The following is a 24859-nucleotide window of genomic DNA, read 5'->3' as shown; positions in this document are numbered from 1 at the left end:
AAGAGCAGTGGAAGCATAAAAGGAAGGACATACATTTATTTCATTGTTGCAGCTGACCAAGAAAAAAAATAAAACAAGAAACTCATTATCCAGTAAGTTGGGGCATTTGGGGAAAGCTCACTGACTTGAGAGAGATTGCAAAGGGCTTATTCCTTCCAATCTAAATCAGTTTTAGCTTAAAACTATTTAAACCTCTGCCTATTGCAAAAACAACTTACATTTCTCAAAGGCAAACGGATCATGTGTGTTCTCACGTCCTAGCTTACACACACTTTGTTTTAGCTAGGGCATTTTCCCCTTCCTGCCCTTACCTTGGGTAACTGAGTTGACTGTATTTCAAATGTAGGTTATTTTCATTACACTCAAATTAAACACTGTTTCCAAGAGCTTTCTAGGTGGTCTGTATCTGAATCAGCCAGAATAACGGGGACACTCAGCTCACTAACAAGACTGTTGATGCATCTTGCAAGTATTTTTGTTCACTAGCAAGCACCCTGCGTAATCACCTGAAGCTCTTTGGCACACAGCAGCGATGCTGATGTCACAAATAATACGAATCCCACTGAAGTATTAAAAAAAATGACCACTTACACTCTGTTTACCATCTGGGCAATACTGCTCTTTTTCTTCTGTTTACAAACCCAGAGTCTGGCTCATGCCCTGGTACCAGGATAGTACTGTAGTCTCCCATCAGGCTGGAAGATGGCCATCAGAAAGTTCAGAATTGTCAAGATAACAGAGGGTCCAAGAAATTTGACTACTAAAGGTGATCAACACTGGTTCTGGGATTAGGATTTGGGGGGTGGGGGCATGGGAAGGGGAAGAAATGGAGGGAGAGGGAAGTTGCTTCTTTTGCAAGTCACCTTTTTTTTTTGTGGATTAAGGCAAATTATCCTGTTACCACGGAGATATATATATATATTTTTATTATTATTATTTTTTTAATTTTTCTTTTTACTTTCTGAGCTTCAACAAGCAGGCTGCCAAGAAGCGAAGTAGTTACTGCTGACTTATGTATTAATGTTCTGCCTGAACAAATGTTATTTCTTCATGGAGTGGAAGCTAGAGGCTGCTTTCACTGAAATTTTAATTGACACAAAATCAACATTCCTTTGACAATTTTCAAGTATAGTTTGCTTTCTCTACAGCTTAGCTCTCTGAAGAAATTCAAGAACAGAAGAGGGCTAAAGCACTACAAAAAACTGACTTTGAAATGGCCTCTGTATATATGATCTTGTGCTGAATCAAAGTATCAATACAGTTGCACCATGGAGGCACTCGAAAATTGAAAAGTTCTGATATTTCCTACTGGGTTAAAAATTCGCTGACATCTGTTACTATTATGCAACATATACTGTATAATGTGTACAGTAAAACAATGTCAGAAAAGTAACTTAAACTAAAGCTTTGCGATTAGAGGACTGAGGGAAGGCCAGCATTCGTCCTTGTCCCAGACACACCGCTCTCACAAAACACTGCACAGCAACATAACTTCTAGTTGTATCTGTCTTGCATACAAAGGCATCTCTTTTCACAGTCCATATAAAAGGCTTGCATTTCTTCAAGACATCACCACATCTGGAGGATGTAATTTTTCTGTGGAACTTTACATGGCAGTGATTTATTTTCAGATCACTTGGTACTTGGGACCAGTTAAACTGATTTCTCTTCTCTCTCTCTCTTTCCTTCTTTGTATTTTTGGATTGACGCAGAATGTTTCTCATAGAGCCTTTGGCCTTCCAGTTAGTCATGATGTACTCTTCTTGACTGTGTCTACCAGAAGCTTCAAATTGAGTTCTTACATTCCTGCTGTCTTTTAATAATCAGATTATTATAACTGTTATTATTTTTACCATGACAGTTACAGACAATATCCTATTTAACAGGAACAACGGGCCAGAGGGATTTCCTGAGGAGAAGCGTGTAACTCTCAGGATTCGAGGTTTCTTACTTCCCTCAATTATACTAGTTACATTAGCCAACTTTAAAACATCGCCAATGGTAAAATATTAAAAATATGCTGGCTTTACTCCAGAGAAACTGCTGTCTTATGAAATCATGACTCATTAGAAAAAATGCTCCTCATTTGTTCAGTACACAATATTGCAATGAACTGCATGAAGCAAAAAAAAGCTGGCTTAACGCTTAGCTGTCTGAGCAGTTGATACAGGGCAAAACAGTAGCACAAATTTGTGCAAACTTTAAATACATTAATACTTCCCTCAAAAAAAGATTTAAACCTAACTCACTGGTCACAGTGCGCTCAGTTTTTCACAACAATTCTTTTGGACCTAGAGTCATTTAGAAAAATACACAATTACTATTGAAAATTTTTGTTTTTCAGGACTTGCATCCCTCAGCACTTTTGAGCAAGACAGCATATCCACATTCAAAAATACTTTCTTGATTATGTGACATTCTATATACTGATGTTATTAACTCATTTTTTAATTTCTTCCTGAAGGATGACTGATCAACTGTTCCAGGTTTCTGCCTTTTATATTTAAAGTTCTGCCTTCTCTTCCTTTCTTTTTTCTCTTGATTTAAGTTAAGCCTCTAATGATTAAAAAAAAAAAAAAATCATAATCCCCATTTTTGTAAGAAGGTAGGAACAAATTCAGATGAAAGAAAATATGCCAAAATTCTGAACAAAGTTTTCTAAGTCTTCAATAAATTTTTAAGTGAGTGGGCGGTGGAGTGGAGATGAGTTAGAAAAAAATACTTACCACACAATGGCTAACCTTGGAATGGTAAACATTAAAGCTGGTTCATAGTCATCAATCATATCTTGAGTGAGGTATCCAAGCCTTAAGGCTCTAAGCAGAAGAATAAAATGACTTAGAAAGAGATACTCTGACTCTAAAGTAATATAAGTCAACAGGAAATTATGAAAAAGGGGTTGTGCAAACCAAACTGACAGTGTTTAATTCATGAAATGTTTTTGTATAATCCAAAATACTATACATATATACATACACACACACACTGTTGCCATCTCCACTATAAAAAACAATAATATTAGAAAAAAAATCTTTAAACACTTCAAAACTTTTATAACCGTCCAAAACCAAAATCATTGACTATTTCATGATAAGTTTCAACTTGTTACTGAAAACGACTGATGCTTAAAGGTTTGCAGCTAATAGTCAAAATTAGGGTAAGTATTTAGTTTCATTTTTAATCAGAACTTGCTAAAGTTTACTAGGTAAAAGTTCCCTAAAGAAACAAACCACAGTAAAAATGGTTATAGAGAACGACTATTACTGAAGTCTCAGAATCTAAGATTTGGGACAAGTCCTCACCATCCTCTGTAAGAGCTTTTCAAATACCTGAAGTCTCTTCTACTAGACTAAAACCCAGTTCTTTTAGGTTTTCTACTTGGTCATGTTTTCTAAGCCTGTTCATAATTCTTATCTTCCGATTTGTCCACATGATTTTGTAAGAAGGCACCCAAAACCACACACTGCTGCAGCTGAGATCTTACTGGCCCTGAGTGGAATGGAATTAACAACTTGGTCTTATTCCTTGTCCCTGCTTGTCTTGTCAATACTGCTGCTGACAGAGAGCAAAGTGATCACTACTTCCTTCATGCTAGCAGTAAATTGACTCAGTCAGTATATGGCCCACTACGACCCCCACATTATTTCCTACAGCTTGCTGCCTACCAGGTTATCCAAAGGTTCAAATGCAAAATCACGATTTTCACCTCAATGGGCAAGTATGCAGCATGTATTTTTATAAGCTATCTTATTGATTGAAGGTAATTCCTCCTACCTGTTGGGATCATTTTGAATTTTAATTCTGTCTTTTAAAATGCCTGAAACATTTCTGATCTTGGTGTCATCTACAATTTGTAAAAGTGTTCTGTACTGCTTCATTCTTTAACGAAAGCCTCAGCAACATCAGGGTCCCACTTAACAAGTTTTCCTAACGTGACAGAAAAAACAACACTTATTCCAAGTGTGTTTTACAGTCAATTGATCTCTAACAATTTAATCCAGACTACACTTTACTAGCTCCCTTTGGAGAACATTGTCGCACTGCTCAAAACCTCACTAAAGCTGTGACGTATTTCACAGGCTGCTCCCCTCTCCTGCCCATCTGCTACGTTAGTTACTCTGTCAAAGCAGGAAATAAGAGTTGCTCAACATGGTATTTTCCAAACAAACTCACATTTTTGTCTTACAACCTGTACTCTTCAAAGTGCTTATAAATTGCTGAATTTTTAAAAATTAGCTCCTTATAGGCATAAAGGTTGGGCTTCAGTCCTCTAAGATTTTAACAAGCCTCTAAGTTCTTTATGATAATCACCGGAGGTTCATAGATTACTTAAACCTTCTCCACATGTATTCTTGAATTAAACATCTTTAAGTCCTGCTGACTTAAACTGATTTAGTTCATTTAAATGCTTGGTCTTCATTTACACAGCTATATTTACACATATCAACAATACTACAGTATTTTTTTAATTTTTATTTATTTATTTATTTACAAAAGGCTTGTGCCTGGCAATAGTGCTTAACACTTTTTAACTGTGTACTTGGCTGCTTACTAAAAAAGCAAAATACCTGATCTTTTATGACGCTTTTTAAAGACTATAGATAAGGTATTTCTACAATAGTCAGACTGAAAGTAAAAACAGAAATGAAATCTATTAGTTATCTAAAATGCTTACCTCTCCACAGTTTCACAAAAAAGTACGATTACCTCTTGCTGTACATAATATTCTTTTGGAGACTTCACAGGTACCATGGCCGACACATAACTACAAAGATTATAAAGTAATTAATGTACTACTATTTCACCTCCTCTGACAATCAGATAAAAAACAAACCTAGGTCAAAATTATCTTAGCAACATAACATTTCCTGAAATATTTTCAATTTATTTTGACAGCACTCACTATGAGAATTGCACAGCATAAGAAATTTGTAAGACTTGCATGTTAAGGCAATGGAACTTGGTAGTGATTTTATGAGTACGATTACATCCACTTAGTAATCACATTTATGGCTTCATATTGTATGGCACATGGAGGTAGGTCCTGACATATCCTGACAGGTCTGCATTTCCTGGAGAAAAAAATAATCTAAAATACGCATTTTTTCTGTATATTAGCAAAGCTAAATTCTGTCTCTACTGACAAACCGAAAAGACTTAAAAAGTTGACCTCATTTCTATGTTGAATTACGCACAAAAGTACTAATGCACAAGGCAAGAATTATTGGTAGAAGTAACTGGTCTTCCATCACTGCTTCACCTAATCAGTCATTTGTGCACTACAGCTAACTTACGAAGGAAAAAAAAGTTGTTCTGCAGAACAATGGCAAGTAAAAATGCTGTATGTGTGCTACAGCTAGCAGTGATGGGTTAGAAACTGCACTGGCACTGTCAAGAACCAGCTCCCGATTGCCATCAGTGTCTGTACAAAAAGTCACGTTTGGCAAAAAAAGAAAAGGTGTTTTTAACCAGTGCTTTTGATTAAAATGTTTTTCAACATACCTGTAAAATTTAAATCAGAAAAAAACTTATGTGGGCAAAATAACAGAGAGAAAACCTCTTCTGCTGAAGGTAGGAATGGCTGCAGTGTATTCATTGTGTGGATAATCCTGTCCAGCATCCTGACATGTCTGAGAGGTGCAGAAAGTTGGCTTAAATTCCAAAGGTCAACACAGTATTTGGTTGACATTACTTTTGACCCAACAAACGGGTAATTTTTATAGCTCTCAAATTATTTTTGCTTTTGCTGTAAACTCCTATCCTGCTTTTGAATCTCAAGGTTTTACATCAGTGAGTTCCTGATTTTAATTATGACTTGTGTAAAAGAATTTCCTTCATGAGATTTCAATTTCCCTTCTTAAATTTCACTGGGTGCATCCTTGCTTTTTCTCTAAGCACAAGAGAAAATGAAACCTCCTAATCTCCAGTTTTTTTCTTATCATACATGGGGTTTTTTTACGTCTTTTATTTGTTGCCTTGCCTCTGGGGAAGGGAAAAAAAAGTTAGGGGAAGAGATTTATGGCTTCCTTTTGCATCTTGGAAAGCCTCCCTCAAATGCTAGATGCCAGTATGCAAATAAAAGATTACAGTTTATTTGAAGAGAGCAAATGCTGATTGACAAAAAGCTATTTAATTTTCTTTTCATTATTGCTACACTGGAAGGAAAAAAAATGTTACAATAGAACAAATTACTGAAGAATTCAAATGATAAAAAAATTACATACTTTTTCTATAAGAACAAAATAGTACAAAACACCCAACCTCCAAAAAACCAACAAGCTAAACAGCTGTAGTAGCCATGCCAATACTCAGAAGGAATTTTTTTTAGAATCTGTTACCTTAATTCAAATTCAGCAAAAAGAACATCAAAATGTTTAAGTGAATCTTTCATTTTTTCAGTGTAGAGGTTCAAATCCCTTAAGGCCTGGTCACGAATGATGTTTCTGACTTCCTCTAGGCTCCGGGTCAGATCCTTGGCCAACGGTCTCATAGCCATGCTCTCAATTTCACGATTCATAATAATTGAACCTGCAGCCAAACACTATGAAAATACATTTTAAAAGAGAAAATTTTAATTTTTATTTTTTTTAATTAAAAAGTGACTTGTACTTAAAAAAAAAAATCACAAGACGAAATATTTAATACCAGAGGCAGGGAGGCGTTAGACTCATTGGTAGCTAATTATTACCCAAGTGAAAGATATGAGACAGATATGTTGATAGTCACAGGTCTTCACATAAAAGGCTAGGGAGTAGCTCAGCCAGGGAGGCAGGAGAAGAGGTGGGAAGTTCAAGTACAAGAACCACAGAGTTGACTGAAGAACCTGCAATTTTGATTCAAGTAATAAACCCATTCCTTAAGGAATGAACAGAAATGCCGTGACTGTGGTGACGTTTTCAAAAAATGGTCACCCTGGCTTAGACACAGGATGCAGCCTTAACAAACTAATAAAACATTTTTTAAACCTTGCTATTGAAAAGAAGCTATTTATAATCTCTGCTGCTGGCTTTGTCCCTTGGAAGGGACATGCACGTATTCAGAAGATAAACACACACTGACATAAATCATACTGGCTGTATTTTATTAATGGGAATATTTTTATTAATTGAAAATGTACAATGTTGTTTTACTCCTGAAGATTTCATTATTTTTATCCCTATTCACAACTCTGTCCTTGCCTCCTCCACTCCAGCAGACCAAAGGCATTTCTCCAGTCCTGGATGGAGGACTTGCAAGCCTAGACCTTGCTCAACAGCCTGATTAAAGCTGCAAGAGAATTTTATGTTCTTGTCTCTTCTCAGCCCAAAGCAGTAAATTGCAGGAGAGCATGGACAAGGCAAGTCTTACTTGTTGATAGTACTCTTAGTCTAAAGATGACTCAGAGTAGTGACAGGGATACATAAATGTGTATTTAAAAATAGTCCATACAAGTCTTCCTCCCTACATGCATTTGCAGGAGCACCCTGCTTTTGTCTAGCAGCACGAGTCAACAGAACTGCAGCCCTGCACAGATTATACTTCTTCTGAAACCAACAACTCTGTTGCTAGAGGCAGTGAAAGTCTGATCTGCAATGATCAGGAGCATTAATTCATGTAACAAACTGAAAAAAGGGAGAATTTTTATTCTCCCAGCATATCCTGGCTGTCTCAGTCACTCCTCAAGCATTTTCCATTGTGCATTCAAAGAGACATTTCTTTTTTGGTTGGGTTTTTTGCTGTTTTTTTGTCGCTGTGATCCTGGTTTGTTAGTCCCTTAAAGTAGGAAAGGATAACAGGATTTGCACGGACTCATTATGAATGGTTGCAAAAACAACAGTCCCATCACGTCCTCCCTAAATACCAAGCCCAGGCTATGAAGTCAACACATCAGACTCCCTTCACATTTTAAAACGGAGCATGGTGTCAGCTGGATGAAGGTAGTGGAAGGTCAGATGGTAATGAGAAGAAAAAAAAAATGATGCTGTTCTTGCTGAACATATGATTATAAGGGATAGACATACCAAGTTCATTTTGTAAATTGTACCCAGGACTTCCCTGAATCTGAGGAGCTTACAATTAACAAATCTGACAGAAATTTTCCAAAACAGAACACATGGAGGTATATTGGACTGAACAAGACAGGAAGACACTGGATTTACTATTCAGGATGTCAGGGGTTTTTTTTTGTTGTTGTTTGGTGTTCTTTTTTTTTTTGTTTGGTGTTTTTTTTAAGTCAACAGACCTCAGCACTAATGGACCTGTATCTTATCTGTCACAGCCATTTCTGATTATTCAGTCTTCCCTTGGTTAAAATAATTAAAGCTTACTCACTATCAAATCCCCTGTTTCTACAAGTTGCTGTGGAAGTATGACTTTGAGAAAAATGAGGTAAGACAAGGAAAGCAGACTTCAGTATTTTGCACAGAACCCATTTTATTTTCAGCATATACGTGAAACAAGTGAATTAAGTGCAACAAATGTCAGCTGAACAAACCTATATATGTCTAACAAGAGTTACAGCATAACAAAGCCACTAAAATAAAATGATAGCATGTACTTACATTGGAGATAGACTTTTCTGCTCAGAAACAACTCCCTTATATATGTTTATATATATATAATATAGTTTTTTTGTATATATGTTATATATGTGTGTGTGTATGTATATATATGTGTATATATTATATATATATTTGTATCTGTGTGTGTGTATATATATACACACACACGCGCGCGCACACACATGTATTTAAGACTCTCACAGCATGAGGTGTGAGATGGCCCATTCGGATGAAAATAACCAAGATGATAAATCAGATACCAACCCATAAAACAAGCCTAATCAATACAGAATCCTCTTTTACTGCACATTGACAGCAAGTTATTTCTCAAAGATGTGTTTACATTATTCCGTAATTATATGCATCCTTTTCAGAAAAATCTCATGATCTGCTTTAATTCCAATTGTAAGCCTTATGCCACAAAAAATGGCCCTTAACCCTAAGCAATAGAAATGAGAGACTTACCTCTGCTCCAAACCAAAGCTGTCCTGCAAGGTTGTCATGGCGTATCTCCTCTGGAAACTTAACACAAAAGTCTCGGTTGGCCCGTTCATGAGGAATGCATTCATCCATGATTTGATTTATGATGTTCAAAACATTATCCTGAAGCAAAAAGTAGAAGGATGGCATATATACAAACATACCATAGACCAAGGTGACTGTTCCCAAAGAATCTCACAAGTTCTTTCCTAAACCACTAAATAAATAACTTAAAAATACAGTATTCAACTCCTAAGGTCATTATATACACACAAAACGCACTGGTGAAAAAAGGAGACTATTACGTGGAGGAAAGGGTAGCAAACTTCAGTTTTTCTAGTCTTCCAGCAGAGTGTTTCTCAGATTCACTCCAAGCAACTTTGAAGATTTAAGTAAGGCATTTAATAGATGAGGCTATATAGTTCAAAAAGGTTATTGCCCCAACTATCTATCTATATGATACCATTAAATAATCTACAAGTACAAGTAAATTAGATTTCTCATATTTCCTCTCACCAGCCACAATGAAATTCATTCTTCCTAAAAAGAATGCCCTACAGAGTGCCCTGGAGGCATTAGAAATTAAGTTACATTGGGACTGCCAGAGTTGCATAGACTTAAACTCATTCTGGAAAGCTAAAGTAAGTGTTTTTGACTCTTGAGTGTCCAGTGTGCGAGAGCTGGCACACCTGCCTGCCATCTCCCCCACCATGACTATCCGAGAGGATAAGGGGACAAGGTAGAGAGCTCTTAATAACTGCTCTAATCTATGCTTGGACTAGGACACAGATGAAAGACCTATAACCAGCTTCTTGAAATGCAGTAACAATCTGCATTCATTTATTTGAAAAGATAATTTTCAGACACCCCTGCTGGGTATTGCATGGAATTTGATTAACATAACAAAGGTAGATTCAGAGCATGAAAAAGGCTGAGTGCTTCCATTAAAGATATTTTGTTTGTCTCATGCTTTTTCCACTATTTACAGAATTCATGTTCTATTTAGAATATTTTTCAAACAAACAGAAACAAATCTGTCACTTATACAACTGTTTAACAGACAGAATTGCTTTAAGCCTACAATTTCCTGTTTTATTTTTCTTTGTACTTAAAAATTAATAGAAAATAGGAAATTTAAAGGAACGCACCTCTTTTGTCTGTTCCCCACAAACAAAAACTAGTCTAGGTTGAAAAGACAGATTCAAGTTTTCTGAAATTTCAGTGCAGACTGCTGTAATTGCAGTTGCCACAAAATAATCTTAACATCAATCCAATAGCCACCATGGCCTCCATCCTCTCATCTTCCCCCCCGCCCCCCAAAAGGAGGATTGGCAATATTTATTACACATTGGTATAAGGAATTTCCTCTACTGTTATAATTATTAAAACATGTTTTTACATAAAAATGAAAAAAGCTAAGTTTAACAAGGCTGTAAATAAAAACATTTAAAACACACTGGCATGCACTAACATTCAACTGTCTTTTCTAGAAAGAAAATCTGAAAACCAGATGCTCTATAGCATCTTTGCGGCATCACAACACACAACATGGCCAGCAGTCATGAGCAGAGGCAAGAAAACCCAGCTAGATTCACAGAACTGCTCACAGTGCTGCTGGGAACGGCGTTCCTCCTTTCAAACGCTAGCTCCAAGATTAGCTCCTGAGCACAGGACTTGACTCAGCAGCAAACCCTGCGAAGCACTGCTAGGAGGGGTGGACCACTTGGACCCCAAGGAACTCAAAGTGATGCTCATCCCTCTTCAGCAACTCCCCATGAACTACTGCCCGAAGAACAAGCAAGACTGTCACCACCTCCCCCTCCCAATATTAAGTGGAGCTGGTCAGTGGATTCAGTGCAAAACTATATATAATTTTAGGGAAACAGAAAACATGGAGTAATAACAAGTTTCCTATTCTCCTTCCTCCTCTCTCTTCCTTGTGCCCAGTTTTACATACAACAGAACATTTATAAAACAATTAATAAAAATCCCAGTTCCTAATTACTGCTATTGAGTATGCTTCTCACATCACTATTTAGTCTAGATCTAGCTGGAGAACTAAAATTGTTTGAAAGTAGGTCCCATTAGGAAGTCAAATCCTAAACCACTTAGTCCCCCATCCAAAGTTACAGAGCAAAGAATGAAACTGAGGACTGTAACATTTAAATTGTAGTAAGTCATAAGTCAAGCAAGATAGATTTTAAATCAGCTCACTACTGATCTATTTTAAGACCAGGCGCTTTGCCTGAAGCTCCCACATTATCACCAGAGCAATATGGATTAGCATATTAGGCTGAAAAAGCCAGATTCTTGGTATCAGGGAATTAATATGAGCTTGCAAAGATCTTTTATCATTGGAAAGACGCAGTGGTAGAAGTAATTCTACCAGTCAAATTTTACAAAAGCTGCAGGCAGTACAGCAGGTTAATAAAGCAAGGAATTTGGAAAAGAATTACAGTATTTTGACTTTGATTATATCAGAGTTTAAATAATCCAATTCCAGTCTAGTTTAGAACATGAGATTCCAATTTATTTTACTTTCTAGTAAATCTGAGTATGGGAAAATGCAATTTTCAATTTTTTTTCTTTTTTTCCTTTTTTTTTTCTTTAAAGAATGCTACACCACATAGGACAAGACCTGTACTGAAAAGTACTTCCCCAAACCAGATTTTTACTTAATCTGGTATTTTTCCAATATAATCTTATTTATAGCAATTGTAAGACAAATTGAGTTCTCAGTTTATAATCATCCACTTACTTACTCAAAATTTGTGATATGTCCATGAAAGTTTCATGCAAACTTAAGAGTGAAGCGATAGGACTCATACCTGGCTAAGTAACCATTCTGTGCTTTTGTTCTGTTTTTCTCATCATTATACCTGTAAAAAAAGAGCTCAGATTCTGCCTAAATCATTTCAGGAGCTAATTAAGCATAATGAAATTTTGTACATTAATGAACATATCTCAAATCAAATATTGTAACTTCATTAACTATGGTGAATTTTTGTCAAATTTTCAGAATCTGTCAAATATGGTAAATTTTTCAGTACATAATTCATTATGTAGGTGGCATTCAATTTTTCTCCATTTTCTTCAGATATTCCGATAATCTCCACATGTTTCTGCTCCAAAACACGTAAGATCTACGGACACTTCTCCATCTATCCCAAACACTGAAAGAATTCTATGAGGTCAATTATTTTTGCTATTTCAAGTTTCGTAATTTCCCATAGTCTCTGATTCTGTACAGCGTTTATTTTAAACCTTTTGTAGATTAAAAAAGGCAATTCTCCATCATATTCCTACCTTCTTCCAAGGTCTTATGTCACCCAAAGCAGAATAACCTAAACAGGAAATTCGGAACACTTGCTCCCATGAGGATTTCAAATCTCAGCTACTTTGAAACTGGAAGAATGCCAACCAATTTAGACAGACTATCCAATGTATTGTAAGCAAATTAGTCTTTTCTTTCAAGGAGCTTCAAGAAGCACTCAATTTAGTTAATTACAGTATTCTGCTTTGTAAACTAAGAATGAATGGGTTCAGAGACATGGTAGCATTGAGGTTTTGCTCTAATTTAAGCAACAGAAATCAATTAGTTGGAATTGAAGTAGTAAATCTTTCACTTGATCCATCTTTCTACACAAAAGCCTCCAGATTTTAATGTATCCTTTGGTGGTTTTATCTGTTATCTTTTGGTTCATTTGCGCACTGGGACAAGAACAGCCCTGTTTCAGCTGATCTAGTAGCTTTCTACCAGCACAGCGGACAGAAGTCGCAGAGATTCTGGCTGGGGATTTACTCCAGGTTACTCCTGTCCTGGAAGACAGAACTCAGTGTTTCACATAACGGAGAACATTTGTTTATATTTTATTTTGATAGAAAATAAAATGAACGATAGTGAGACAGTGAATATAGTGAACCACAATAGATGTTGGTTTATTTTTGACCAAGCCGTATTTGGCTATGTACTCAATAATCAAAGCATAAAGCTGACAGCAACTGCTACATTTGCCTTTTAAATAGTTATAAAAAGAGAAGTCAGTAATTTCATCCTATTCATACTCTACAAAATATGTTTCTATCAACAAAAGACAGACTTATCTGCCTTTCCACATATATCCTTCATAAAATCTACGCTGCTTTCCCATGTTACCATTAAATGCCTTTCTTGCCCTTCTTTAACAACCTTCTTGAGGTATATTAAATCCTTCGCAGGATTATTTACTCTGTTAAGTAGGTAATATCAATTTAATATAAATTATTCTGAATTATCAGTAGTACCTACCTATGATAACATGGTTTCTATTACCAGGAATTCACAGAAGATATTCTAGTCTCTCTGTTGAAATGTGCCTCTCAAATTTTCTGTTTCTCTATCCGGCTTGACATTAAGTTGCAAACTCCCTTCAACAGCTCGCTAGCTCACCTGTGACACACAGAAGTAACTGGCAAACACGAATTAACGCTGAACATGGAGCAAAGCTTCTGCTCCGATTAAAGCACCCCTTGCACACAGGCCGCCTCAAAGGCCATGCTCTCAGGCTCTTTTCTGCCTGACCTGCTTTTTGACCGTTTCCCACTGCTAGCTTCTAGATGCTCCACTTTCCAATAGTAACTTAGATTTTTATGTAGTTGGACTGTTTTAGACAGTAGCTCATAGTTTAACCTAGCTCACTGTAAAGTGCTTCTACCATTTCTCAAGAATGGAAGGCAGCTTGAGTCTCCAGCAATTTCAAACCCTAGCCCCAGGAACACTGGTTGCCCCAGCCGGTGTTAAAGTGCACCATCAAAGCCTCTCTTCTTGAAGAGCGCTGCTAATATACCCTTATAAGGGCACCATGCACTCCAGAAACCACAGGTTTGTAATCCTCGCTCTTGCATATATTCAGAAGTTATTACACACACACACACTGAATAATTAAATCTCCCCAAGTGGATTGAATGTTACATGTGAAGTACAGCAATACTGTGCTAATCCAGCACACACTCTTCCTATGGATTACATTTAAGTTTTAATTAAATCTATTCTCAACCTCTTTCTCTCTAACACGTAGACCTAATCATGGAATTCATTTTGCTCTTTCCCTGCTACCCACCCAAATATAGCTCTCAGTGAATTAAAAAAAGAAACACCATTTACAGTAGGGCTGTTTATAACACCAGCTTGAGAGACTACATTAAGTGCTGTCATGCCATAGGGGATCAGCCTCTCTCTGTAGAAAAGAACATTTTTGGATCTCAAACACCTGGTGATCCTGATGCTATCATAAGAAAACACTCTGTCTTACACATCAAAAAGACATCAGCTAATATTAGACAGGGCTGACTTCATTGAAATGAAGTGTGCTAGGACTTTACTGAAACACTGGGTTCACAATACAGAGCCTTTCGGTCATGCCTTCTTTATCACTAACAGATAACTTAAAAACTCTGTCCACAATGAATTCAGTTATTATCTGACAAATATCCTAGATATAGACATGCTCTTACAGCAGTTTATGCCTACTTAAACCTTTTCTATAAATACTACGAAGTATTTATCTTGCATTAAAAGACATCTGAAAACACTCCAAGAAACAATCTTGTACCTTAACACTCCCTTTTACATAGTTTCATAGCAACAGATGAGTAAGAGATACTTGTTCTGAACATGGATATCTACAACAAACATAAAATGGGCTTTCTCTTCCACCAGCATCAGGCAGCCTCCATCCTACTGTGGTAAAGTGATCTCAAAACTGTCCTGAAACGCACTGGAAGACTTTCCAAAAAAAAAAATCCCAGACCGGCATGGAGCTGGCACAGCCTTCTTCACATCGCTGCTGCACTCCTGTGCGGCTGAGGCCAACATCAGAAATGAGGCAACGTCATCGTGACTTCAACGACCTTTACTTTCCCTTCCCCGGCACACAGAGTGAAAGCATCCCGCATCCCCAGTGCATTCAGTATTGAACTGGAAATGGGCCACATTTCCTCCCTATGGTTTTTTTCTGCTACAAATTAATTCCCTGACCTGCGGTGCACAGCATTTTCAATCCGCTCTGCCCACAGACTTAGATAACAAGCAGTTCCTCTGAGTGACCTATTTGATCCATATGAAAAGTGGAAACAAATGAAAACGCTTGTTAACACGGAAAACTTCAATTTCAGACAACTTCAGCAGACACTACTACGATCCTTTTTCCAAAGAAAAAGCATCTTAAAAATATTATTCTCTATGTCAGATCAAACATGAATCCCAAGTGAAGAAAGGAAAGACCATTCCTGGTTTATTGAGCTGTACTGACGGCTCTACTTAGAGCCAAGCATTCTCATACAACTTTCGCACTAAACATTTGGCAGTGAAAAATACTTCAAGTAACCAAAAGTTTCACAGCAATGATGAAGAAAAGCAGGTAAGCAGACAAGATTAAAAAGGGACCCACTTAATTATTTTATTTACTAATGAAAAAACTTTTATTACTGCACATTTGTTTCCTACCTATTGCATTCCATTGATCACTTAATTTCTGTGAAAAAAGGTTAAGTTTAAAAACTAATCTTAGCCTACTTTGGTTACTGAGACCAATAGGGAAAAAAAAGTTTTACTGATACTTACAGGTTATTTAGTGTATTTTCCACAACTGGACCTAAAGTTTTTTTCATTCACAGTGCTTTGAAGTACAGTAAAAATACCATATGAAAGGGTTGAGAAGTCCGCATGTTTTTAAATGTTATATGCTTTCGTGCAGTCCGGTATTTATACAGCAAGCAGTTGCCTTGACATCAACTCTTTGTGGATGTCATGAGGGCCAGTTAAGACATCCGCTGATGCAGTACAGCTCATGTAAGTAATCATTATTAGGTGTGATCAAACGAAAAATATTGTAATCAATTATAAGACAACTGAATTGGAGGAAAAAAAATCCACTTCAAGGGAAAAAACATAAAAGCTCTACGATCACAGATAAACAGTACAGCATAAGCGTGCATTGTCAGGAATTCAAGGCTAGCCTTGACATTACCACCTTAATGAAGCAAAACCGCTTTTCTTCTCAGTTTCACCTCCCTTCTTCCCAAAAGTGGTGTTGTTCCCACTTAAACTAAATAGGGTGAAAATGTATAAAAGAAAGGAGAGAATAATTTTCTTTGAACAAGACTTGGCTCAGTCTTCCATCAACTGCCCGATCTTGCCGGCATGAATTTCTGGCTTTCCTATATCTGTATCAAGTCATGGGGACTTCATGGGAATTTCTCTACAGTCCACCAGTTCTGTAAATTCTTTTTTTAAAAAAAGCCTCACAAATACATGCAATTTAGAATACTAGAATGATTCCTCCTCCACAGATCAATAAACCATGTTCAAGTGTTCAAACAGTACTGGATGGGCTAGAAGGATTCTGCTTTTGATTCCTATTTCTTCCCTTTCCTAGCAAAACACTTGTCTACTACAGTTTCTAACTTTTGGGAAAACTAAGGCAAAGAGTTTTGCTTTCCTTAGGTCAATTTTTACTTTATTTCTCAATAATTACCCAGCTGTCTCCTTCACTGACCTTCCTAACATAACTAATACATTGTCTCCAGGGTTGCAAATTAAGCAGACTAAAAAGCCTTGGCCATTACTTTAGCTCAGAAAATACTGCTGGCTCAGAATCCACACTGTTTAACCTCTGTAACATTTAACAACATACTGTAAGGAACAGATTCTCACCAACTTTTAACCAACCATTAGCTTTCAGAATCCAGTAGGGAGTTTCGCACAGCTTTAGCCTAACTCGTCTTCTTTAATGAGATCCATTTCTGCCTAATTTCACCTGAAAATGTTCTTGGATGGGCAGATGCAATCAAACCTGAAAACGTCACACCTCTGAACTGCCACCTTGTTCCCAGCGACTATGGTGCAGCTCCCACTCTGCTCTTGTCAAGAGTGTGTGGATGACTACAATTAGTATCTTAAATAATCCACTGCCAACCCACAATGACAACATCATTGTGCTTTGAGTTATTTCACAGCTCTTCACATGTACCTTCTTCGCCAAGAGATGCTCATTAATGCTGACTTTCTTTTTAAACGTTGCTTTCTCTTCACCACTGATATAGCAGAGAATAAAAGGGTATATTTTTTTCTAAAGATTCCTTACTCTCATACCGCTTAGACTTAGGAAATAATAGGAGACACCTTCAGATAAGTTCCTTTTACACCTGAAACAGAAAATCACTTTTCACCAAGGACTGGCAGAGAACAGTCTAAGGCCATTTCACAACACAAGCTGCTGGGCAGCAAGGGCGCTTGCGAAGTCACCCCGCAGCTCGCCTCCCTCAAGGCTTTCGCTCCTCTCCCCAGCCCATAACAGCGCGTCCCCCAGCACCGGCAGCTCACCTGCGCAGCACCGCACCGTGAACCGGCTCAGCTCCCTGCCCCACTCACTGGCAGGGTTCACCGACCGCCGCTGCAAACACTCACGTCCGTGCAGCCGAGGATGCGCTTGCACGGTCTAAAGCTGACCGCAGCTCATTTAATCCGACTGCGGCGAGGGATCTCCATGCCCAGCCCTCTCTCCCCGCTCCTGGCTGTGGATACTCACCCTGCCATATGCCAGCACCTTCACGCCATCGCGCATTCACATGGTGCATCGGATCAACCCGCCCGTCGGCCTGGGAAAGCAGCCCTACCAGAGGGCCATTTGTGGCCAGGCAGGTCAGCCACGGCCGGAACACGGGGCGGGCTGCAGGAAGCCCGTGCGGCGCTGGCAGCAGCGACAGGACTGCCCCACGCAGCCGCCCCACCGCAGGTGAGCCGCGCTTTGAGGGGTGCCACGCTGCACCGCGGGGGGAGCGAGAAACAGAGCAAAGGGGGAGCACAAATCCTCTCAGCTGGTGCCTAGAATTACAGCCTGAGGAACACACAAACACACCTTCCAGGAGATCTCTTTAAATTGAAGTTTACTTTATCAGCTGTTGATTATGAGCACTACAGAAGCGGGACGGCAGTGATTTTGGCAGGAGTTATGGGTACCTGGGAACCTCGAGAAACCACGGAACACAGGTATCTGCTGCTCAGTATTTGCTTAAGGAAACATCACCCATAGAAACCCTGAGAACTGCCAATGTATTCTCAAAGGAAAACCAAAAATTTATATTGGGTACATCGCACAGTGGCATCACAGGTATTAGCTTTCTTTTTTTTTTTTTTTTTTTTTTTTTTTTTTTTTTTTTTTAAATTAAAAGGCATGTTTTCTGCTTTATGGAAGAAGCTACTGTGGCAGTTTCACATATGGGAAAAGTTAGCTTTTATTTACTTTGAAGTGGGAGGAACCTTGTACTATGGGTAACACAGCTGTTGTTCATCTCAGTACTTCATACTGTAGGCCATAACTACCTTAAATACTCCATTTTTCATTAGTTCCAACTATGCCTTGTCTCCAGTTAATGTCTGATATTTCTAATAGACTCTAAGCTTAACCAGTATACTGAAACAAGTCTCATCAGGAAAGGCTTTTAAATCATAATGATATCCATAACTACTACTGATTTGGGGGGTTTTTTTGTTTGTTTGCTTTTTTTGTTTTTTGGGTTTTTTTTTGTTTTAATAGCAGGCTTGTAAGTGTTCAGACTGAGGAACACTACTTATAAAGAAACCAACACTATTTTGCATGTAAAAACTGAAAAGCCAGCAGGCGAGAGAGCAGACGGGGTGCGTGACAAGGTGAGCATTCATAACCAAAACCGCACGCATCCTGCGTGATCAACTTCACACAATGCTTTATTTCTCAAAGTGTTTAAAATGGAAAGTTTCCATGTGTGCACATTGTGCAAAGGAGTACAACAGCAAAGTCTAGCATCTACTCTCTCATTAGGTTCACCGTTACTCTGTACCTGCTCTCCGATACCAATAAACCTACTTATCACAAGCTCTTTTCGTATCAACATGACAAACTCCTGAAGAATTCTTAACTTGCTAATAAATGTAGTTCTTCCAAAAACTAAAAATAAAATAAAAATGACTATCTTCTGTATTTTTCTGTCAATCTTTCTAGGCAAATGAGCTTCTTTCCAAATTTCCAATTCTTTCCAAAGCATAACTTTGAGATAGAAAACACACTCACTGCACTTATATATTGTAAAAGGAACTTAGAGTTATGACTCAACTATTTGATCTTCTCCTTCTCTCAGTCTAAAGATAAAGTTATAATGACTGATCAAGTTACCCTAATGGGTAACAGCTTATTAATTTCATTTGTTCTTGGTTTTCCCCTTAATTTTGATTCCGAGTAGTTAAACTAGTAGTGTATTGTTAAATTATATCAGGCTACTTTTACCCTAACAGCAGCGTATCAGCAGCCTGCAACTGACCTACTCTTTCTGCAAGCTCCAAAACCATTTTGTATCGCCTCCTTCTGACACGTAGCAGCCCTTGCGGTGCCCAAAGCAGAATCCATCCCCAGGAACGACTTCCTTTTGGTTAACGAAACGTACTTATGACAACCCGACATACGAGAAAACAATCTGTCACAATATTCCACAAAATACTATTCATAATATCTGAAATACTATTACAGTATTATAGTATGGGTGGTATATCCCTCAAAAATAAAGGAGTTAATGTTTCATGAATTATTTCATATTAAAAAAATCCAGCCTTTAACTTTCACCTATGTTAAGATCATAATGAAAAATAAATTCCATTGCTAAGACCATCTTTAATTTACTTGCCCTCTTCTCTTTCTTCTCTTACCTCCTCAGTATTAAGAAAAATGAACACTTTTTTCCTACATGAAAAAGCTAAGAAAATAAACTTAATCTCCAACTATGGAAACATTACCAAATAAATAATTTGCATATATTGTTAATCTTGTTAGCATGGTGGTTGCACATACATATGGAGGAAAGATGACAAGTTGCAGCATATTTAAGTCATGAGACGGTATAAACAATTCAGTGGCAGATATCACAATTTACCATCCTTTGCAAGAGTAAAAATGAATTAAAAAAAGAAAAGAAAAAGAAATACATCAGAGCTGACAACAATTCTCTGATGACACCGAGGAATGCAGAAGAATTATAAAGCTTCTGACAGTTAGACATGTCACATTACATTAATTCCTACAGAAGTGGATATGGTCTAATACTGTACTTCATCACTGCTGAGAAAAGTCAGTTTTAAAATGATCTTGCCTCACTGTCCTGATTCAGCCTTCAAATACACCGGTAATTACCAGGGCATCTCTCAGGTGTATCATGTCAATGTTCAGTGAAGATACCAACATGTTCGTTTTTCATAATGTAAAAAGGTATGATCTCCAAGGCGGACAATCATGCATTAAGAAATGAAACATGATCTTGTCTTTTTAAATAAAATGTAAAGTGACTCCATAACCTCAGAAAATAGGAGCATTTGCTACATTTCTGGCTTGACCTGTTAAAGCCAGATTCTCTCTTTTGCAAAGAGAAGAAAATGCCATATTTTTAATCTGGGCAAAACTTGTGATACCTTAATCACAAAAGCTACTTTTATCTGGCTTTCTAATTGTAGTACATATAAAGTATTAACATCACTCTCATGCTACCTCCTCATGTTTTAAACAGATATCTACCTCATCTTCCACCAAAGCCAGATGATTTTTTTCCCTGTGAGTCTGCATGCGATAAACATGGCCACTGTCAGTGAGTGGCACATTATTCCCTAGCGTCACAATTCCTTTCACTATCAACCTAAATCTTCCCCAAAATATGCTATTTAATGCGATCACGTCCCTTTTTTCACTGATTAAAAATTAATTGCATTTTATAGGCAAAGGCAAGTTTCCTGTTTCATTATTTACTAACTTGTCAATATAGCTTCAGTTTCACCCTTGTGCAATATTGATTGCTGCTTGGGTTGCCATTCTGTGCTACCGTAATTTATAAAAATCATACTGTCTATGAAGATCCTTTCCATTTTTCACTACAGAGAAATGCCCATGTACTCTGCGACTGAATTCACTCCAGCTCGGTGACAGCTCTCCTCAGCCCGGGGGAAAATTCTAATGGGCATTTTGGAAATTCTGCAACTGTTTCAGGGTTGTTGGATTTTTAAAAGCAACCAAAAAAGGAAGCTAGAAACCTACATGCTCACCCATAGACAAGGCACAAGCTGAGGTGAAAGGCAACTAGACTGGTTTCCCCATCTCAAGCAGAGCCTGATAACTACTTCCTAAAGCGACTCACTACCCAACATCAGCACTGCTTCTGCTAAACACTCAAAGGTGACAGAGGAGAGGGCATTCCCTACTTGGAGACTTGCCTTGCCTTGTCCACTCATCTCCAGCTTCAGAAAGCAAATAATGTGTTATTACACTTTTTGCCTATTTTAAAAAATTATTTCCATGATAGCGGCTATAATTCCTTTTTATTTTTTAAAGGAAAATTTAGATTTAGCATACTGCTCTGTGACAAGGGAGATTACGCGCAGGCTCACATTTGTACCCCCTTTCCACATTATACAGTAAGCTCTTTCAGCCTGGAGCCCAGAGCCACTCCACAACACACATGCTCCTTTGCAAGAGCAGCAAAGCTTTGTTCTCATCGACACTTCAATCTCAGCTTTTCATGTACCGTTGCTCCCAATCGTTGAAGTGGGCTGGAAGAAATATGGAGATACATATGACTGGTTGAAAGGGAGCACTTCTGATACATCCTCACTCTGCGTTTTATATGGCTACAGAAATTCTTGAGACAGACGTTATAAAAAACGACACTGAAATATGCTTGAGCTTTCTCTAAGGGCCCTGAATCCTTGGCAGCATCAAATCATGCTGCGATAGACAACGAAATCCCAATCCACAGGCGTCCACTTCACACCCGCTCCACGGACCGCTGAACTATGTATGAAGCACGCACACTGAAGGCTCTAGTTTAAAGTCTAATTTTACAGCAAACCAAAAATGGTGCTAGCTGACTTGAAAACGATGTGCTGTCATTTGCCGTAATTCAAGAGGTTCCCAAGCCGTTCGATGAGCCAAGGAGCAGGAGAGGTGTGAAGGGCCAGCACAGTACGTTACCAGTCAACACAGGGCCAATCAGTCCTCCAAGTGAGCCAGAACATAGGAGGTTTCACAAGCACTATCCATTTCCCATCTTACTACGCAGTGACATAGCGTGAGGGTAATACGTCCAAGCGAGTACATGGTTTGCTTCAGGCCAATGCCCTGACAGGGACAAATTCTTTCCAGTATATCATTATGTATTAAGTTACACATTGCCAAGACACTCTCTGCAGTTCAAGGAATAAGTTTGATAAAACCATGCTGGGAACTGACTCATATGCTATTCTGAGAACTCGCTACTTTATGCAGACAAACAATTCTCAGCATATTGAAACGGCAAGTACTACACGCCTGAAAACACTACCACAACATAAGGCACTTATACATAGGTTCAGCATTGATCTGTCAAGTTCCAATAAAATATCTGGGCTAGAAACAAAGGTGCTTTTACTCTTTACTGTAATTATGCTTAACCCATTAAGTTTTGTAATACGTAAAATTAAACCTAATTCCATTTAAATGGCTGAGAAATTGTTTTAAATCAGCTTATCAACTCAGTAACAAGATATCAATCAATGTGAAAATAGTGATGATCAAGGAATGATGAAAAACGTTTGAATGATTAATTTTAAATGTACACTAAGTACCTTTACTTACAAAATTCAATACCAAAATAAGCCCTGTGATGTCAGAAACTTTCTGAAATTGCGGGGTAGGGTTAACATAAGAAAGAATATCTTATTTTAACCCTCATATAGAAATAGTTCAAGGAATTATTTATGTTGCAAATGAACTAACGTTACATATTCCTCAAAATTCACAGCTGCAAATACATTTTTCTTAAGAATAACTTGTGTTCCCTCTACTACCATCAGTCAAGTTCAATAAATTTAAGTATGACATTCTAGCTAGCATTCTTTTTCATTTAACAAAATATACCTACTTTCCACCATTTATCTCTGCTTACTTAAGTTATCATTAAGTTTAACAGGAAGTAGTGCCAGAAGTAGTGTTTTTTATTTTGTTAGACAGGTATTATAAGTACAACAAATGCAAGATACTATATTAATACATGTGTTATGTTCTCATAATATTCTGCTACTGACATGCAAATGCAGAACGTCATTTTTACAGTAAGGTATCACAACTGAAACAGACTGCTATAGTGCACTGATGTGTAAATGAAAAGTGACCTTGATTCTTACTCATCGCTAGGATAATCAGCATTGTGCTATACAGTCAACTCACAGCATTTGAAATCCAAGTTGCAACACCTTTAGACTTTAAAAAAAGAAAAAAGTACTGTAAAAATTGCAATTTTATCATTAATCAAATGGTGTTAAGGCCAAACAATATAAGACAACATTGAGCATTGCAATCCTTTAATAAAGAAGTGTCAACGGTCTTGAAAACGGAAGTTTTTTGCATATCCATATGAAAGTACCACCATGAGAATTCTCAAAGCGCAATACCTGCACCTTGACATGACTAATACTAATACTTAAAATGTCCTTTTTGTTAAGACAGAAAAAATAAGTATGTCCATTATAAAACATTACATTCTTTAGGCAGAATCTTTTGTTTGTCTGAATCGGCCCATACACTATCAGAAACTGGGAACTCTATTAAAAATAGTCCCCAAAATTTGACGTGTACACAAAGCTATAAACCAGAGCTTTTCGGAGCTGGTAATGATCCAACAGAATGTAGCCTGTCTTTAAAAGGAATCACAGTTTGTAAGACTTGTTGGTCCTTCAGAAAACTGTACTAACTTAAAAAGACGCTTCTCTCCCCTAGACATGGAATAAAATTTCAAAACGTCACCTGATAATTAGGCAGACACTATCAGCCATTCATCTGAAAACAAGCAACCCAGGAACAAACAAGAGATCAACCTTGTAAATTAATTTCAAGTCCAGATGGTAAGACAGAAGGAAGGTCACAGGGATTTTAGAAAACTTTGTTCCTTAAAAACACCAAAGTCTGACGGACAGACTATTTCTCAATAAGCTTTATGGAAATAAACATTGAGGATAATCTGGAAAGTTTAATAATATGGGGGGGGGGGGGGAAGGACAAGATTGGAGCAAAAATTGGGAGTGTGCTTAACTATACCCTGTGGTCACAAAACCATTGCTTGAAGGGGGGGGGGGGGGGGTGGTAGCAGTGGTGGTGGGTGTCCTCACAGTGTGTGGTTGTTGTTGCTGATATCTCACAGGCGATAACGTAGCTGCTCTCCTACTTTCATTTGTACACCCCTTCCATTAGGGCAACTTTGACCCCCAGGCTGACATCTTCCTCAAGCTCCATAAAAAAACCCAAACAACAAAAAACCCCAAAACAAACCCTTTGTTTTTACACAAAATGCTACAAAATAATCCAAAAGTCCTAATTAATAAAACCATTATTTGAAATGACACTGGACTATGATCTGATCTACCCTGCAGAATTTGATGAAAATTATGAATTTCAAAAATAACTACACAGAAAATGCAACTGTCTCAATCTTTCCTTTCAGCCCTTGCCACAGATTGCTTTAGTAGCAGCAAGCTGCTAGAAAAAAAGGAATTACCAGGCTTCAGAGGTATTAAGACTTGCAAGGTGGTGACCCAGGAACAAGCCAACTAAACTGACCAAGCAACTGCCAGAGTCTGCATTTCTTGCATTCCTACTAATAAAACATTCAGAGAAGCTGCTTTTTAACCAAGAACAGAATCTAGGGCCCCGAAAGCCTGTGTACCTGCAGAGAAACAGCAAATAAACTGTTATCTCCAGGGATAAGACAACAAACAAGGAGACTTAACTTGCACCCGGATATTGATCATCCATCCT

General features: G+C 37.8%; 1 protein-coding gene across 5 annotated transcripts in view; it reads right to left on the bottom strand.

The window, feature by feature from the left end:
• Positions 1 to 24859, bottom strand: part of ZFYVE28 (zinc finger FYVE-type containing 28) — a 158393-nt gene that overhangs the window by 49442 nt on the left and 84092 nt on the right. For all 5 annotated transcript variants that reach the window (XM_064511525.1, XM_064511521.1, XM_064511522.1 and 2 more), the window contains exons 3-6: positions 9006 to 9143; positions 6339 to 6541; positions 4676 to 4765; positions 2727 to 2816 (exon numbers count right to left, since the gene is read on the bottom strand). In XM_064511525.1, coding sequence (XP_064367595.1) covers positions 2727 to 2816; positions 4676 to 4765; positions 6339 to 6541; positions 9006 to 9143 — 521 coding nt within the window. The remainder of the gene's footprint in view (positions 1 to 2726; positions 2817 to 4675; positions 4766 to 6338; positions 6542 to 9005; positions 9144 to 24859) is intronic.

Source organism: Dromaius novaehollandiae, chromosome 4 (genome assembly GCF_036370855.1).
Source record: "Dromaius novaehollandiae isolate bDroNov1 chromosome 4, bDroNov1.hap1, whole genome shotgun sequence".
Taxonomy (NCBI): domain Eukaryota; kingdom Metazoa; phylum Chordata; class Aves; order Casuariiformes; family Dromaiidae; genus Dromaius; species Dromaius novaehollandiae.
Note: the sequence above shows the minus strand (reverse complement) of the source record. Positions and strands in the feature narration are given on the sequence as shown.